This window comes from Hyaena hyaena, unplaced genomic scaffold (assembly GCF_003009895.1).
Source record: "Hyaena hyaena isolate Hyena2069 unplaced genomic scaffold, ASM300989v1 scaffold_312, whole genome shotgun sequence".
Taxonomy (NCBI): domain Eukaryota; kingdom Metazoa; phylum Chordata; class Mammalia; order Carnivora; family Hyaenidae; genus Hyaena; species Hyaena hyaena.
This window is the reverse complement of record NW_024080943.1, coordinates 910,463-926,465: the sequence shown is the minus strand read 5'-3', so window position 1 is coordinate 926,465 and position 16,003 is coordinate 910,463. Positions and strand designations below refer to the sequence as shown.

The 16,003-nt window shown below is 57.0% G+C and overlaps 1 protein-coding gene across 1 annotated transcript in view; it reads left to right on the top strand.

The window, feature by feature from the left end:
- Positions 1-5,369, top strand: part of JPH2 (junctophilin 2) — a 70,001-nt gene extending 64,632 nt beyond the window's left edge. The window contains exons 3-6 of the mRNA XM_039248499.1: positions 326-444; positions 2,238-2,938; positions 3,722-3,816; positions 4,758-5,369. Coding sequence (XP_039104430.1) covers positions 326-444; positions 2,238-2,938; positions 3,722-3,802 — 901 coding nt within the window. The 3' untranslated portion in view covers positions 3,803-3,816; positions 4,758-5,369. The remainder of the gene's footprint in view (positions 1-325; positions 445-2,237; positions 2,939-3,721; positions 3,817-4,757) is intronic.
- The last annotated feature ends 10,634 nt before the right edge of the window (positions 5,370-16,003 follow it).

The window sequence follows — 16,003 nt, the reverse complement described above, 5'->3', positions numbered from 1 at the left end:
CCAGCAACAGGGCAACAGGAGAGGATCTAGGTTACAGAGGAGGTTTTTATGGGCCTGGCCTGAAACAGTGTATGCCATGTCTTCCCACAGTGCATTGGACAGAACTCAGTTGCCTGACCACACTGATTGCAAGAGATGTGGTCTGTCTGGTGTGCTCAGAAAGAAGACGGAATGGTCTAGGCAACACACAGCGGTCTGGGCCACAGGGTTCAATACAGATTCATTGAGAGCCTGAGCGAATGATTGCTCTGTCCAGCATATCTTTTGTAGGCAGAGGTCTGGTTTTCTGGAGGGATTCTGAGTCTCTACCACGTTGTCTCCTTAGGACGAGCCACGCCAAGGCCAAAGCTGAGGCAGCGGAACAAGCCGCCGTGGCTGCCAACCAGGAGTCCAACATTGCCCGCACTCTGGCCAGGGAGCTGGCCCCAGACTTCTACCAGCCAGGTAGGGCCACCCAGGGAGGGGACGGGCAGGTCCCCAGGGTTGGACCATTTTTCTTTTTGTTTGCTTGCTGGAAGGCTGAGATACCCAGGTGGGTTCACAAATGTCTGCGGGTCGAAGAAAAGGGGGTACGGTGAAAGCATGGGATGGGGTGACACCAGGGGACTCATGCTGAGGTCGTGGCGGGGAACCAGAGGCTCCCGCTGCATGCTGGCCCCACTCCAGGCTGCCTCCTCTCCCTGCTGCTTAGTTAAGCTTAGCGAAGGGAGAGGTCCCGCTCCTGCTCATCACTTTCAGTTTAATCAAGTCCCGCCCATGGGGCAGGCACTGTGCTGGGCTCTGGGGGGCACAAAGCCTCGGTCCAGAATCTAGAGGAGCAGAGAATCATGAAGACAGTGTATCAGGGCGTGAGGCATGTATTCACGTCCTGACTCCACTGCTCACCAGCTCAGAGACCTTGTTCAATTCTTTCGCCTCTGTAAACCTGTCTTCTGATCTGTAAAATGGGATAAGAATAATACTTTTGGGGGGTGGATTAAGTGCATGTCAGATGAAGAGCACATGGACCATCTATAGCAAGCGCTTGATAACTGTTGGTATTGGCTGTCATTTCCCCGTTACGATTAAATTCCACACAGCATACGTTCTGTGTGGTTAGAGCGGGGGTTCTGGGAGCTCATGGGGAGCACGTAACCCAGGGAGTTACATCTCCAGGCAGGGAGATGTTAGAGAAGGCTGCCCTCAGGTCAGTGGGTCTCAAACATGTCATAGAACACTGGGCCCACCCCGAGGTTTTGATTTCGTAGGTCTGGGGTAGAGCCCATGAATGTGATTTTTCTAACAAGGATCGGGCAGTGCCAGTGCTGCTGGTTTGGGACCACTCATTGAGCATCTCTGCACCACGTAGTGCTATGTGGGACCCGCACATTGAGAGGAAGGAACTGCGGGTGCAAAGGCCCAGAAACATGGAAGGGAGGGCAGATGAGGAAGCTAGACAGTAAGCTAGGCGGGGGGGTGGGGGGTGGGCGTTGGGGGGAGGGGGATGAGCCCTTACTCTGCAGCCCCTGCCTCGGATACAGAGTTGGCGCCTGGGTGGAGCAATGGGAGCCCAGGGCGTGGGAGAGCCTTCTCGGAAGTGAGGGGATTTCTGGTGAGTGGCGTGATTAAACTTGAATTTTCTGTTACTCTGCCTGTAGCAGGGAGACCACAGGGGACTGGCAGGGGGACCTGGGAGCGCAGACCTGTAAAGTAAGTTGCCTCCCGTCCCAGCGCTCCCCCTGCTGGTCCCAGGAAGAGCGACACCTCCCACCTTCAGTGGTCATAGCAACAGCTGTCACCCTGTGCCAGGCTCTGAGCTCTGCATGTGACATGCATTTTTCAATTAAGGCGTGCATTAGTATTTGTGAAATAGGTATGATTAGGCCGTTTTTCAGATAAGGGGGTGGAAAGAAACCAGTGCCACGGTTAAGAACATAAACTCCGGAGCTAGTCGGACTGGGTCTGGTCCTGCCTCTGCCCTTTGTCAGCCTGGTGACTTTAGGCAAGTGATGTCACCTCTCCGAGCCGCCCTTTCTTTCATCTGTAAAAATGAGGCTAATAGCACGGAACTCATAGGGTTGTTAGAACGCCTCAATTAGCTCCCGTTTGGAAATTGCTTGGCACAGTGCTGGGCACAGGCTGGATGGTAGGAAGGTGCTGGCTGAGTCAATGAAGGAGGCTGGGGTTAAATGGCTTGCCCAGGGTCATCGTTGGTGGGACCGGGGTTCGAGGCCAGCCTCGCCGGTTGTCCCCCGCAGGTCCGGAGTATCAGAAGCGCCGGCTGCTGCAGGAGATCCTGGAGAACTCGGAGAGCCTGCTCGAGCCCCCGGAGCGGGGCCCAGGGGCCGCGGGCGCCCCGCAGCGGACGCGCGAGAGCCCGCAGCTGCACGAGCACGAGCCCCCCGGGCTCGAGGGAGGCCCCCCGTCGCCCACCGGGACGCCCCCGCAGCCCAAGCGCCCCCGTCCGGGGGCCACCAAGGACCGCCCGGCGAGCCCGGGCGCCTGGAACGGGGAGCCGGGCGCCGAGGGCAGCGGGCCGCTCACGCCGTCCGAGGGTGCGGGCAGCCGCAGCCCCGCGCGGCCGGCCACCGAGCACATGCCCATCGAGGCTCTGCAGCCGCCGCCCGCGCCGTCGCATGAGCCCGAGGTGGCGCTGTACCGGGGCTACCACAGCTACGCCGTGCGCACCGCGCCGCCCGCGCCGCCGCCCTTCGAGGACGAGCCCGAGGCCTCCGGGCCCGACTCCGCGCCGCCGTCGCCGGTCGCCGCCCCAGTGCGGGCCCCAGAGCCCGCGCCCAACTCCCCCGCCAAGCTGGAGCCCAAGCCCATCGTCCCCAAAGCCGAGCTCAAGGCCAAGGCCCGCAAGACCGAGGCCCGAGGGCTGACCAAGGCGGGGGCCAAGAAGAAGGCTCGGAAGGAGGCGGCGCAGGCAGCGGAGGCGGAGGTGGAGGTGGAGGAGGTGAGTGAAGCTGGTGGCAGGGTGTCCCGTGTCGGGTCCCCCAGGGCGATCGGGCTTCGGGTGGGATTCCAGTGCGGATGATTTGGGGGTGGGAAGGGTGAGGGCACAGGATAGGGCAGGGAAATCCCCAGCACGGATGTGGGCGTGGTCAAGCAGAGACCTTGGGAATGTAAATTTCTCTGCAGAATCCGCACCTTGGGACAGCGGACAGGCCTTTTCCCCTGCTCTCTGGTCAGCAGGAGGCAGTGCTTTGGAGAAGGGGGTGCTGGAAGCCATAGGCCCTGGGGTCGGGGAGTGAGTGCACCTGCGGGACCAGGGCTCTCTGAGCTGAGCACCAAAAGCATCTGCACCCAGGTGTAGCAGGGAGGGCTTCCGGCAGTGGAGGAAGGGCCCAATAGGGCTTATTAGAGCCGGCTGGGAGCTGGAAACTCAGGGGCCGGAATGAAGCTAGGTCTGAGGGGGCCGTGGATGCGGCCCAGGGGGCATTTGCAGAAAGGAAGGCACGTTCCTGGCTTCCAGTTCCAGTGCTGCCCACTGTGTGCTTTGGGACAAACCCTTACCCTCTCTGGACCCTAAACGGTTTGGTTAATTGTTTCCCAGAATCCCTCCAGCCCTGATGGTCTGCTGTCCAGGCACCCGACACAGCAGTGAGCAAAACAAGGGGGTGCTCAGAGGAGAGCTCTTCCAGAAGTTCCCGCTCCTCTGTCCAGCCTCGTAGGGACTTGGGCAGAGGGTGTTTCGGAGGCCGTAGGAACTCAGGCAACTTCTCTCTACTGCTCCCAGGTCCCCAACACTGTCCTCATCTGCATGGTGATCCTGCTTAACATCGGCCTGGCCATCCTCTTCGTTCACCTCCTGACCTGACCCTTGTCTACCAGGTGCGTCTGCCAGGGGGTGGGAGCTGTGGCGAGCTCCGGGCACCAGGGGGATGGAGGAAGGAGGTTGCCTACTGGTCATCTGTCTGGTGGCTCGTTGAGGCCCATCCCCCAACAGAGGCAGGGACCCAGAGTGTGGATTTGATAGGTCATGCCTTCCCCAATACACCGTGCGCGCGCGCGCACACACACACACAGACACACACACACACACACACACACCCTCATTAGCTCAACAAGTGCAGAGCACCTGCTCCCTGTCAGACACGCTCCAGCCCTAAGAAACAGGGTGAAGATGAAAGTAAACCCTTAACTTAGAGGCAGACGTCAGGCATCCGGATGCAGGCAGAACAGATCTTGACCCTCTTCCCCAGACTCTCAGTCTTACCAGAGCTAATCCCTCCGCCCCCAGCCTCCCCATCCCCCAGTCCTCTCTTCTAGAACCACTCCCCCAGCTGACGGTCACTTGTTTCCCCACAATGGAGCCAGGAGGGCTTGGTGAGGTCCTGTGAGAAGGAGATGGGCTGGGCTGGCCTGACGGAAAGTGGTCTCAGGGTGAAGTACCCACGTGACGCATAAAAGCACTGCCTGCTGGCACCATAAAGCCTGTGCTTGGTGATACTAGCAGAGTTTCTGCCTCCTGCCCTGCCCCCCACCACAGCCCCCCTTCCTCGCTCCTAGCTTAGTGTGGGCTGGAGGTTCCTTCAGTCCCAGGAGGAGAAGGCCCTGTCCAGTCCAGACCCTGCTAATAGCCATGACAGTATCAGCCGGGTAGGTGCTGCGCTGGGGTGAGTGCTGAGCCCTGCAGCAGCCTCATCTTACAGGGCGTCTGGGAATGACTGACAGCTTGTGACCTGCGCGGTGGGAGGGCGGGGAAGAGGGTACCAGGCAAGGGAATGCTTTCTCCCTCCCTCTCTCTCGACCCTCTCGCTGTCTCTTTGCAGAGGAGTTCCTGCTGAGGATGCGAGGACCCGTCTTTGTGCAGTGCCCGGCAGGGAGGCCAGGAGGACTGAACCCTGGCCCGGGAGCCCCGGGATCCAGCTCGCAGCCGCACCACATGCGTTCGCGGAGGCCGCGGTGGCGCTGTGCGGGGCGGCAGTGGGGCCCAGAGCAAGGGAACGTGCAGGGGGCCCTCCGGGAGCGCTGTGCGGTGGTGGGGGGGCCTCGAAGGAAGAGCCCCGTCCCTTGTGCGCTCCTGTCCCTCATCCTCATCCATTCCCTCGCCTTGCTGCCAGGTCCCCGTTCCCTGAGCTTTTGTGTGTTTCGGGAGAAGTCACTGATCCAGGACAGTAACACTAACTCCCAGCCGCTTTCCTTCCACCCCAGCCCTGCTTTGTTTTAACTTCCGGCGGATCCCTGTGGTGGGCGAGCAAGGGAGCCGCCGGCAGGCAGAGGCCCTGCCTTCCGTGGTCTCCGCGCAGCACACACTGTGTCCCTTGCTAACAGATGTTCTGGATGACAGCAGAGGAAACAGACACACCCGGAGCGGTGTCCCCGGATACAGTGCTCCTGTCTCCTCCCCGTGGTCCAGCCGGCCTCCCTTCCTGCCCTGTCGAAGAGGGGGAGACGCAAGGCATTGGAGCCTTTGGCGGGGAGGCCTCTGGACAGTGGCCCGGGGTGGGGGCGGGAGTAGGGGCTAAGGGGCAGTTAGGAGGGCCCCTGTTTTCCACTGTGCCTGAGCCGGAGGCTGGCATTGCATTCAGGGCTTCCAGTGCCCTCAGGGTGCTAAGGGTCACCGTCCAGGAGCCCTGGGGCTGCCGCGAGGAAGCTAGTGGGGGGGGGGGGTCCTGTGAATTGGTGTGTCGGCTTCCTTCACCGGGGCCCAGCGCCAGCTCAGGGGAGAGTGAGCATGGAAGTCCTTGGAAGCCCAGGCACATTTCCCCGCCTCCCCCCCCCCCCCCCCGCCGGGGCGGACTCTGGGGCAGGAGCTGGAGACAGGCTGTTTGTCCACAGGCATTTCCCAGGGAGAGGAGAGCAAGTCTGGGGGGCCCCGTGGGGTGCGGTCTGTTCGATACTAAGTCCCTTGGCTTGCTGGGCAGAAGATGGCGTTTGCATGTAGCTCATTACAGATGCTCTGTGTCCCCCTGGGCCTCTGGTTCCTTGTGTTTGTGGGGGCTGGGTGGGGGCCGAGGGCTCACGGGGCCCCTGCACCTGGGAGGACAGACGGAAAGGCCCCTCCAAGCCCAGAGATGGTCGTGGCGGTGGCGCCCAAGCAGAACTGCCTGGCTGTCGCTCCACAGCCTTTGTGTCTGTGGACTTGGGGCTTCGGGGCCGTGGCCCAGCCTCCCCGGGGGCAGCTCTGTGGCCTCAAGTCTGCTTCTGATGAGAGGTCGGCTCTGCCTCCCCCCCCCCTCCCCCGGTACTTGGGAACCTTCCTCCAGCCTCACAGTGGCTGTTGCGAGCGCTGCTGAAGCCTCATGTGTGGTTGGAATTGTGGACTGCATTTCTCCGGAGGGGAGCACGCAGATCCCCCGTCCTCAGCCGGCCCGCGGCTCTGCATCTGTGTGTGGGCTTTGGTGGACTTCGAAGGAATGACAGCCGGGCTGGGGGTGCTGCTCAGGGCCGGGGAGCCCCAGGCCTTGGCTCTGAGACCACAGTCCAGGTTGTGGGCTGGCCCAGTGCGGGGGGCAAGCCTGCGGGCACCAGAGGTCCGGGCCTAGTTTTAGAGCTGGTGTTTGGGGTGACAGTTCAGGACGCTGCGGTCTGTGGAATAATAAACCTGCATCTGCTCGTGGGCTCTGCGGGGGCTGCGGTGTCTGCTTGTGGGCCCAGGTTGAGGGACTGGCCAGAGGGAGCGAGAGACGCTGGAGTCCCGTCTCTCTCTCTCACACAGTTCCCCTATTACCTCTTGAGGGGCAGCCGAAGGGCTTCAGTTCTGGTGGGGCAGATCAAAGACCCTTCTAGGACACACCCTGAATTTCTAAAGCAGACCTCCAGAACCTTCCCTGAGCAGCGTATGGTAGAAGAAAGAGCCTGAACTTTGAGGTTAGGTCTTTCTGGCCTGCAGTCCTGCTCAGCCCCTTATTGTTCTCTCTGACCCTCAGTCTCCTCATCTATAAAATAGGGAAAATAATAATACTACGTCTGACTGCAGTGAGGATTCCACAAAATGCTGATGGTTGTGAAGTAAAGCCCAGGCGTGAGATGGAGACATATGTCGTGATTGCTGCACACACAGTACTGTCCAGGCCTCCCCAGAGCCCCCTTGCATTTTGATGGAGGACCCCAGAAATCCTGAAGGGTGGCGATGACCCAGGCCCCAGATAGATAGTCCCAGAACGTCTCGGGTGGGGGGTGGGGGGGAGCCTATAGGTCGTCTTCATTCTCTACAGAGACTCAGAGAGGAGGGGTTTGCGAAAGGTCCCACCGCAAGCTGGAGGCAGGCAGCGAGTGAGAAGTTTCTGTGGAGGCTCTCCCGCAGCTGGCTGCCCTGTGGGGAGGTTGGAGGGGAAGCCCCCTGGCCCATCCACAGGCAGGGAGTGGATCACATCCTAGAGTGATGTGGTGACGGGGACTCCCGGGTCTTTCCCTGGTGCCACCCCTGTCTTGCTGTGTCAGCCATTCCTTCTTTCTATGCCTCAGTTTCCTCTTCTGCCAATGAGACCATAATCCCTGCCACCTGGCTTTCTTCACAGGTGGTGGAGTGAGATACAAATGAGGGGGGATTGCGGGTGGTCAAGAGGCATTCGAAACCCTGGAATGATCCAGGGACCCCAGGAAGAAGGATGGGCTTGGAGGGACCACTGGTGAGGTGGTGAGGCTAGGAATGAGGAGGGGGGCTTTTTAATCTGCAGGGGTTTTAATAAACCTACTGAAGGAAAGAGGGTCTGTAGACTGGCTGTGTGTGTGTGTGTGTGTGTGTAGAACATGGGAGTGAGGGCTCGGGGCAGAGGGATGGCTGCATGAGAATCACCTTGGATGGTTGGAAAAGGCGGCTTATTGTGGGGTGGGAATGGGAAAAAAAAGAAAGGAAAAAAAGGCTCCTTCCTGAGCCCCCATTGGAGTCTCCCAGTCAGGGAAGGTTGGTCAGAGTCTGGCGCCCCCTGGTGGCTCAGGTGCCGCACACAGACTGTCCCAGCCTTGGCCAGCGGCAGCTCTGGGAAGTTCCTTTGGTCCTCTGCCACATCCAGCGTTCATTTAAGGTGTCTTGTGCCATAGGGGAACTTGAAACCACCCTATGGGCATTGCCAGGGCCTGCGATCACTGACCACTACCTTAAGGTCTTGGCAGCAATCTTCCAGGGCAGTGGGAAAGGATGCTCAAGGAGCAAGCAGAGGCCCCTCTGTCTGGGTATCCAGGCAGAAGGTACTTCTGTTTGCTAGAAAACAACCCCCAGACCTTGGAAGGAGGCACGAGCATGGCTGGTGTGGGGGCGGCTGCTCCAGAGGGAAATGGTAAGGGACTCTGCAGTCCCAGCCCGTGCCTGGGCTCGGGTCCCCCATCTCCTGGGGATGGCTCAGCCGCTGGAGGGCAGGCCTCCCCCTCCAGGAAGGCCTCCCTTAGTGGGTTCCTCATCCCCTTCTGGTCTCTAAGAAGGAAGAAAGTCGCCCGTGTGGGCAGAAAAGCAACTGGGGTGAAGGGTGTGTGTGGAGTGGAGTTCTTCTAGAGATCATGACAGTACAACATGTCCCTCACCCCGAGTTTCCCCTAGACCCTTCTTGTCTGGAAGGAAAGCAGCTGATACACACTCATCCTCATCTGGGTATTTGAAAGTTGCAGGGGAATTTTCACTGTAAAAAAGTCTGGGTAGAGCAATGCATTATCAAGAGAATACTTTGCTCCAGTGAGGTTTCAGGTATCCACAGGGGGCCTCTTTTTTTGGTCAGGGGCTCCAAGGCAGAGTAACCCCTCCTCAGCTCCACCCAATAAAAGAAAAAATAAATAATAACGGGTATCCATCTGTTTCTCCTTCCTATAAGATGGAAAGATATTGGCAGTGCGGGGCCGGTGGGGTTCTGAGCACGAGGATCACACTGCCATCGTGCTGGCATCAGGCTAGGATCATGTTAGGATCATAGCCAGCACTTAGGGGATATTAATATCCCTTGCATGCCTGAAGATGTTATATTGTCTCATTAAGTTGTTAAGGCCACTCCATGGGAGTCTAATTGCTGGGGGCAGAGAGATGGAGGGTAAGAGTGCAGGTGAATGACTTGTCAACTACTTGCATATAGCAGAACTGGATTCAAACCCATTGTCTGACCCTAAAGCTTAACTTGGTCCCTAACCAATGTCTTCAGCTCGCTACACTGCACTGCAGTTATCGATGGTGACCACTGGGGGGCGCCGAGGCCCCACACATGAACGGTCTCATAAACGCACTCCTGACAAGGCTCGCTGCTTTTATAAAAAATTCATCGCCATCGCTGTCCTCTGACTTACCACAGTAATAACAGCTACTATAAATTAAGCACTTACTATGTGCCAGGCCCTGCACTAAGCACTTTATATACTTTAATTCACATTTTCCCCACACCAGCTCTACGTTTTCAAACACCACTGTGTTTTGCAACTAAGAGGCGAAGGTCTGTCTTCAAAGCCCATCTCTTCACCGTATCCTGTATCCTCGGCGGAAGGCCCGAACCAGATGCCTGGAGGCTGCATTTGGCTGGCAAGCTTGTTTTGCTTTGGCCAGCGTGGTGTTTTCAGACACACTGAATTTGAACGCTTTGGGGCAGGGCAATCACCTTCCATTCAGCCACGCCCTGGCTTGTTATCCTTGTCTCATTCCTTTGTTTATGTTACCTGCCCAACTCTGAGGTCATTTGAATGTGCAAGTCCATTTGTGCTGATAACATTTCACAGACTGAAATCAGAAGATCTAGAGAAAAAAACGAAGGGGAAGCTTGGAGGTTTAGGGAGGCACCCGGGAGAGATAAGAGGCTGTGGCCCATCGTTCCAGGGATGTGGGGAGGCAGCCCTGGCCTCCAGCGCCCTCCCCTCACAGGCGAGGAAGCATTCCTGAGTAATTCCAGCACGCGTGGCACTGCGCCTGATGCGTGGGTCTCCTGGGACAGACGGTGGTGAGCTGGCGGCAGACGAGGCACATTTGGACGTCACAGCCTTCTCCCAGTGGAGCGGTCTGGCTACTTCATGTGCCCAGGCGGAATCCTTCCCAATTTGTGCCTCTTACCGTTCCCTTTCACCAGGCCCGTGAACCATGAACTTAACCCTCGCTGCGGGATTTCTCAGCAGTACCAGCCACTCTGTTCTGGCCAAGTTGTGTCTCCCCTGGACTGGTATGTCGAAGGCCTCAGCCCCAGTACCTAACAATGTCACCATCTTTAGAGATGAGGCCTTTAAAGAGGCGATTAAGGCAGAATGAGGCCATTAGGGTGGGCCCTCATCCAATTGGACTGGTGTCCTTATAAGGAGGGGAAATTTGGTCACACGGGGGGGGGGGGACACTCTTGTGCACAGAGGAAGGACCAGGTGAGGACACGAGATAAGGCAGCCTTCTGCAAGCCAGAGAGAGGAGCCTTGGAAGAAACCAAGCCTGCCGACACTTTGATCTTGGATTCCAGGCTCCAGATCCGTGAGAAATTAAATGTCTGTTGTGTAAGCCACCCAGTGTGTGGTGTTTCATTATGGCGTCCCTAGCAAACTGGTCCACTGTCTTCACGGAAGGTGGGCTGGTCAGGGGCTTAGACAAGGGCTGGCTGAGCTGGGGGTGCGAGTCTGGCCGAGCGCCAGCCTGAGAGAGGAAGATGCGGAGCATGACACCGCCCTCCCAGCCCCCACCCCACATGAGACACTTCCGTGGCGCAATTGCCTGATGTGCTTTGTCCCCCACGTTCTCCTCCCGTCAGTGATGGGAGCTACCATTTCTTCATGGACAAGAGCACCAGGAAGCCAAGTTCCTGCCTTCTGATTTCAAAAATATGGCCTGGGGGAAGACCGAAGCTGGAGGGGAGATGCGATCTGGCCCCCTGCAGGTCGGAAGGGTCTACCCAGGGCCGGCTCAGCAAAGACCCTCCAAAATGTGCACCACTGTGCCATCTCGAGATGTAGAGACAGAGAAAAGCTGAAAGCTACCAGGGAACGGGGAGCGTGCAAGCAACAGATGAAGAGAGGAAGCGGATGAGGGCAGACTCCCCAGCAGCAAAGCTGGAGACTGGGGAGGCCATGAAGCAGTGCCTTCGGGTCGCAGAGAAAGTTAGACACCTTCACCCAGGCAATCCACGGGTCAGGGGCGCGGGGAGAATGGAAACGTTTGCAGACCTGCACCTTTGTTTTCCATCTGCCCTTTCTGAGAAAGCCAGGGGCAGATGTGCTCCGCCACCACGGAGAAGCGACGCCAGAGAGAGGGTTCGATGGAACCCAGAAAGCAGAGGACCCTCTGGTGGGTCAGAGCAGAGCAGTTTGCTGAATCACAAGCAAAGAAAGGAAGCTTTGGGGTGAGGCCGCCTCCAGAGAGAGAGGACGGATTGGCACCAGCATCTGAGCACAAGCCGAGTGAGTCACAGGGCTGTGGGGTCCCAGAAGCTCATGTGACACCGACTGGGAAAGTGAGCACCCGAGAAACAAAAAGCAAAAGCAGAGAATTATTCAAGGGAAAAATGTGATTCAGGAACACAACTTGGCCCGGCAGGAAACCTCAGCTTACACGACCGCACCACAGAAGCAGGGGACGCCGACCCACAGTTACTACTGCAGGACGCGGGGAAGGGGGAGGTGGCACAGTCAGCCGGCCTGGGCCATCGTCTCCAGGGGTGCCCTGGCCCCGCCTCCCCCCTCACCACCGAGCCCACTACTGAGTGACTGCCGTGCTGCCTCTGCCGGGTTTGGGGTTATTCATTTGGGACAATTGAGGGAGCAGAGCTGTGTAACAGCTGATGTGCTGGGCCGTTTTTTAAAAGCCCCTGAACCTATAATTGCAGGTCAGAGTTTTTGCATGTGAACTCTTTCCAGTTTTGAAGAACATTTCATTCCCACATCAACTCACACAGAGAGATGCGTGTGCTCTGTGCATTCGTATGTGCAGCTGTGTGACACGTGTGTGTGCGCACATGCGATGGTCATGTGTATACCAAGATGCATCTGTGTGCAGGGTGCCCTGGTGGCTCAGTCAGCCAAGTGTCCAACTCTTTGATTTTGGCTCGGGTCATGATCCCAGTGTTGTGGGATCGAGCCCCATGAAGAGCTCCATGCTAAGTATGGAACCTGCTTGGGATCATCTCTCTCTCTCCCCCCCTGCCCCTCACTTGCTTATGATCGTGCACGCCCTCACGCTCTCTCTCTAAAAAAAAAATGTATATATATGCCCTTGTGTGTCTAGTGGGTGGGTGAAGGAAGAGGTTTGTATGCATGTGCATGGTGGGTTTGTGTATGAACGTAGCGTGCATGTGTGTGATGCGCATGTGTATATGCTCACGTGTATGGTGTGTCACTGCATGATGGGTGTGCACACAGCATACATGTGTGCATGGGCATTGCATGCCTGTGGCATGTGATGTGTACGGTGTGCACTCCGATGTGCCATGCATTATGTACTGGTAATACGTGTGATGTGTGTGCATGTGCATGTGTGCTTGTATGTGTGGGCATGTGTAATGCACCCGTGTGTGAGTCTGATGTGTGTGCACGCATCTGTGTGTGTTTTGGACACACTGCACACGTGTGTCCTCTCCCACATGCACACCACACACATGTAACATGATCGTGTACTCACAAGCACACTGCACAGACATGCACACCTCAGATATACAGGTGCACAGCACAGGCTTGCGTGCACACCACTACATGCAGAAACAAACACACCACAGGGGCACCTCACCACCCTACACATAACACACACACAGAGGCCCGTTACCACTCTCAGACCACCTCTGAGCGCACACTACCCTCAGCCACCCCCACGGTACAGGGAGCCCAGTTTCGCCCAGACCCTGGCAGGTGAGAACATGCTCTGTGCACGAGGTTTACCTTCAACCTGAGGAGCCGCCCCTGCTCCTTCCTCAGAGACCCCCACGCCGCTCTGCGGACTCAGCCTCCGCTTCTTCCGGAGAGGATTCTCCAACTTCTCGATGAGAAGCACAGTCACAGACCCACGGCGTCTGGGGGTCCTGAGTCAGGCACGGCACTCCAGACCCCGTGTCAGGGCTCTGGCTCTGCCCTGGTCACTGGATGGGGCGCAGCCCAGACCTTGCCTCACCCAGGAGGACGCCACAGACCCTGGCTGGCCTGGGGGCCTCTCTTCTGCATTCACTAGGCCCCTTTTAGTACTCATCACATAGTGCTGTGAATTTTATATTTTTATGATTTATAATATAAGCTTATACTTTTATGACTAAATGTTACCTTTTTCCTTCTCTGCTTCCACAGCTAGGGAGCTCCTAGGGGTGGAATCCGTGTGTGATTCCCCAGGCATCCCCCGTGCTCCACCGGGGCAGAAAGTAACTGCTCACCTGTCTGCAGTCTTGCAGAATGAACACATTGAATTTCAGCATTGTGGACTCCCTCTTTTTTTTTTTTAAAAAATTTTTTAATGTTCATTTTTGAGACAGAGACAGAGTGTGAGCAGGGGAGGGACAGAAAGAGAGGGAGACACAGAATCCAAAGCAGGCTCCAGGCTCTAAGCTGTTAGCACCGAGCCTGATGTGGGGCTTGAACTCAAGAACTGTGAGACCATGACCCAAGCCAAAGTCAGATGCTCAACCGACAGAGCCAGCCAGGCACCCCAGTCTCTCTCTCTCTCTTTTTTTTAATTGTTTATTTTTGAGAGAGAGAGAGACTCTGTGCCAGCGGGGGAGGGGCAGAGAGAGAGGGAGACACAGAATCCGAAGACAGGCTCTGAGCTGTCAGCACAGAGCCTGATGCAGGGCTCAAACCCACGAACCGTGAGATTATGACCTGAGCTGAAGTTGGACACTCAACCAACTGAGCCCCCACCCCGGCACCCTGTCTTTTTTTTCTTTTTAAAGATATAACTGGACTGTTGACCATGATTAGTTCTTTTTTATTGAAGTTCATTTATTTATATTGAGAGAGAGAGCATGAGAGCATGTGGGAGGGGCAGAAAGAGAGGGGGAGAGAGAGGATCCTAAGCAGGCTCTGCACTGTCGGCACAGAGCCCGTCGCGGGGCTCAAACTCACGAACTACAAGATCATCACCTGAGTCGAAATCAAGAATCGGTCGCTTAGTCGACTGAGCCGCCCGGCGACCTGCACTATGGACTCTTAAGCTAACTGGAAGGCCCCTCAAAGTTGCCCATCTTCCAATCTAATGCAGAACTTCCCGCGGAGCTCCAGGAGGGATTAGTGCTGGACAGTCTAGGGACCAGCCACCCCTTCCTTCGGGTTCCGGAGGCTTGGCCTTTGCCCAGCCTGTGTCTCTGCTGGGATTCCTGTGTGTCCGTGGGAGGAGGAGGAGGAATCTGAAGCAGGTGCGTGGCACCTGGAAGGGTGGGCTCCATGGACGGGGAGATGGGCTGCGGGGGCTGAAGGTCCTTACGATGTCAGGGACACCGCTCTAAGGTCCAGACGGCAGACTGGCCTTGGCAGATAGGGGGTGCCGCGTGACGACCCCTGACATCTGCAGGCAGGGTATTTGACTCTGCTCGGGTGTCTCCGGGCGCCCCTTACAATGGAGAGGTCAGCCTTGGCACGCGGACACCTCCGAAGGACGGGGCAGCACTGGGGGGCCGACAAGGGCCTGAGAGCTTCCCACTCCTTATTCTGGGTTGTCTGTGTGGATCCCAACAGCGCTGTTTTCTCAAACGTAGAAGCAAGCGTCGAATATTAAACTAAGTCATCACCGTGTTACTGACAAGCTCCACACAGGAAAGGAAATTGTAACCACATGAAATATTTATGCTTCGCTTCGCAGTGATGCCACCGACATGACAGCGTGTTGTTTTTGTTGTTGGTTTGGTTTTCTTTTTTCTTTTTCCAAAGTGGATTACAAAATGCCCTCCGGTGAGGAAACTGCTCACAGAGAGATTGCGCCCCAGCCCCGGGGCTGCTATCCGGGAGGAGGGAGGTGACTGCCATGGGTGGTAGCAGAGGGAGAGGCCCTGAGAGTGCACGGGGGTGGGGTGGGGTGGGGGAGGCTGCTCCACACCAAGGAACTGTGATTTTTTCCAGATACAGTTAAAATAGTCACATCATCATCATTATTATTTTTTGACGCATCGCCACGGAACATCTGTCGGGAAATCTGGGTTAGAGGCCCTTCTCCGGGCTGCCCTTACATTCAGGTTTGGAGAAGTGAGGCGCATCCTCAGGGCTCCCCAAGCCCACCTCTCGCCCCTGCCCCACAGATGGGGGTCCTGCGCAGCCAGCCCTCCACGCCCATTACCCCCATCGTCCCCAGCGGGCCGCGTGAGGGCACTGTCCTGCTTCTGCAGATGCAGCACGATGCCGGGGAGGCGCAGTCGTCCACACGGACCCTCGGGGGAGTAAGTGGCAGGTGACGCTTGGCCCCATCCCGCTGACATCAAGGGCAGAGCTGCCACCGGACGCCACTCCAGAAGGCCTGGGTCTGGCTTGCCAAGCGCGCGAAGAGACAGACTAACTCTCAGCTTTTCAGACGTTTTATTATAAAGAAATGGAGAGAAGCACTGGGCGCAGGGACGGACACTCGCCGGGGCCAGGAAACAGCCGCGAACACCACTAGGAACCAAAACCCAAACCAGACCCGAAAACCACGCACACTTGATGATCAACTGCTTTTCGGTCCTCAACTTTTCTTCATAAATAGACAAAAGTTGGTGTTGGCAATTTTAAATAGACGGACATAGAGTTAAAAAAAAAAAAAAAAAAAAAGACGCAATGTCCCCAGGTGTGGCTGCGGGCTGTCCGGGGCCTGCTGTGCTGGCGGGAACTGGTTTGGCAGCTGCTTGGTACACATCTCCCCGTCCCCTCCCCCATAAGAGAGAACTTAAAAAAAAATGTGCTAAGGGTCATAGAAAATGGTTGTCACCTTAAAAGGAAACTACTCCCCTCCCCCACAAAGTAATCTCACAGCTGTCTTCACGGTTCTAAAACACTTAAGTCAACTACTTACGTGGAGCCAATAGTTTAGACGTTTCATAATCTTTGTTCACACCATAAAACCGCATGTGCACGTCTGTGGCCAGGCAGCCGGGCCGTGCATCTGGGGGTGGGTTTCTGTCAGAAGGCGACCCCTCCCGGGGCAGCCCACGTGAGCCTGGGCGGGGGCCAGACGTCCAGATGCAGAGTACGCTGT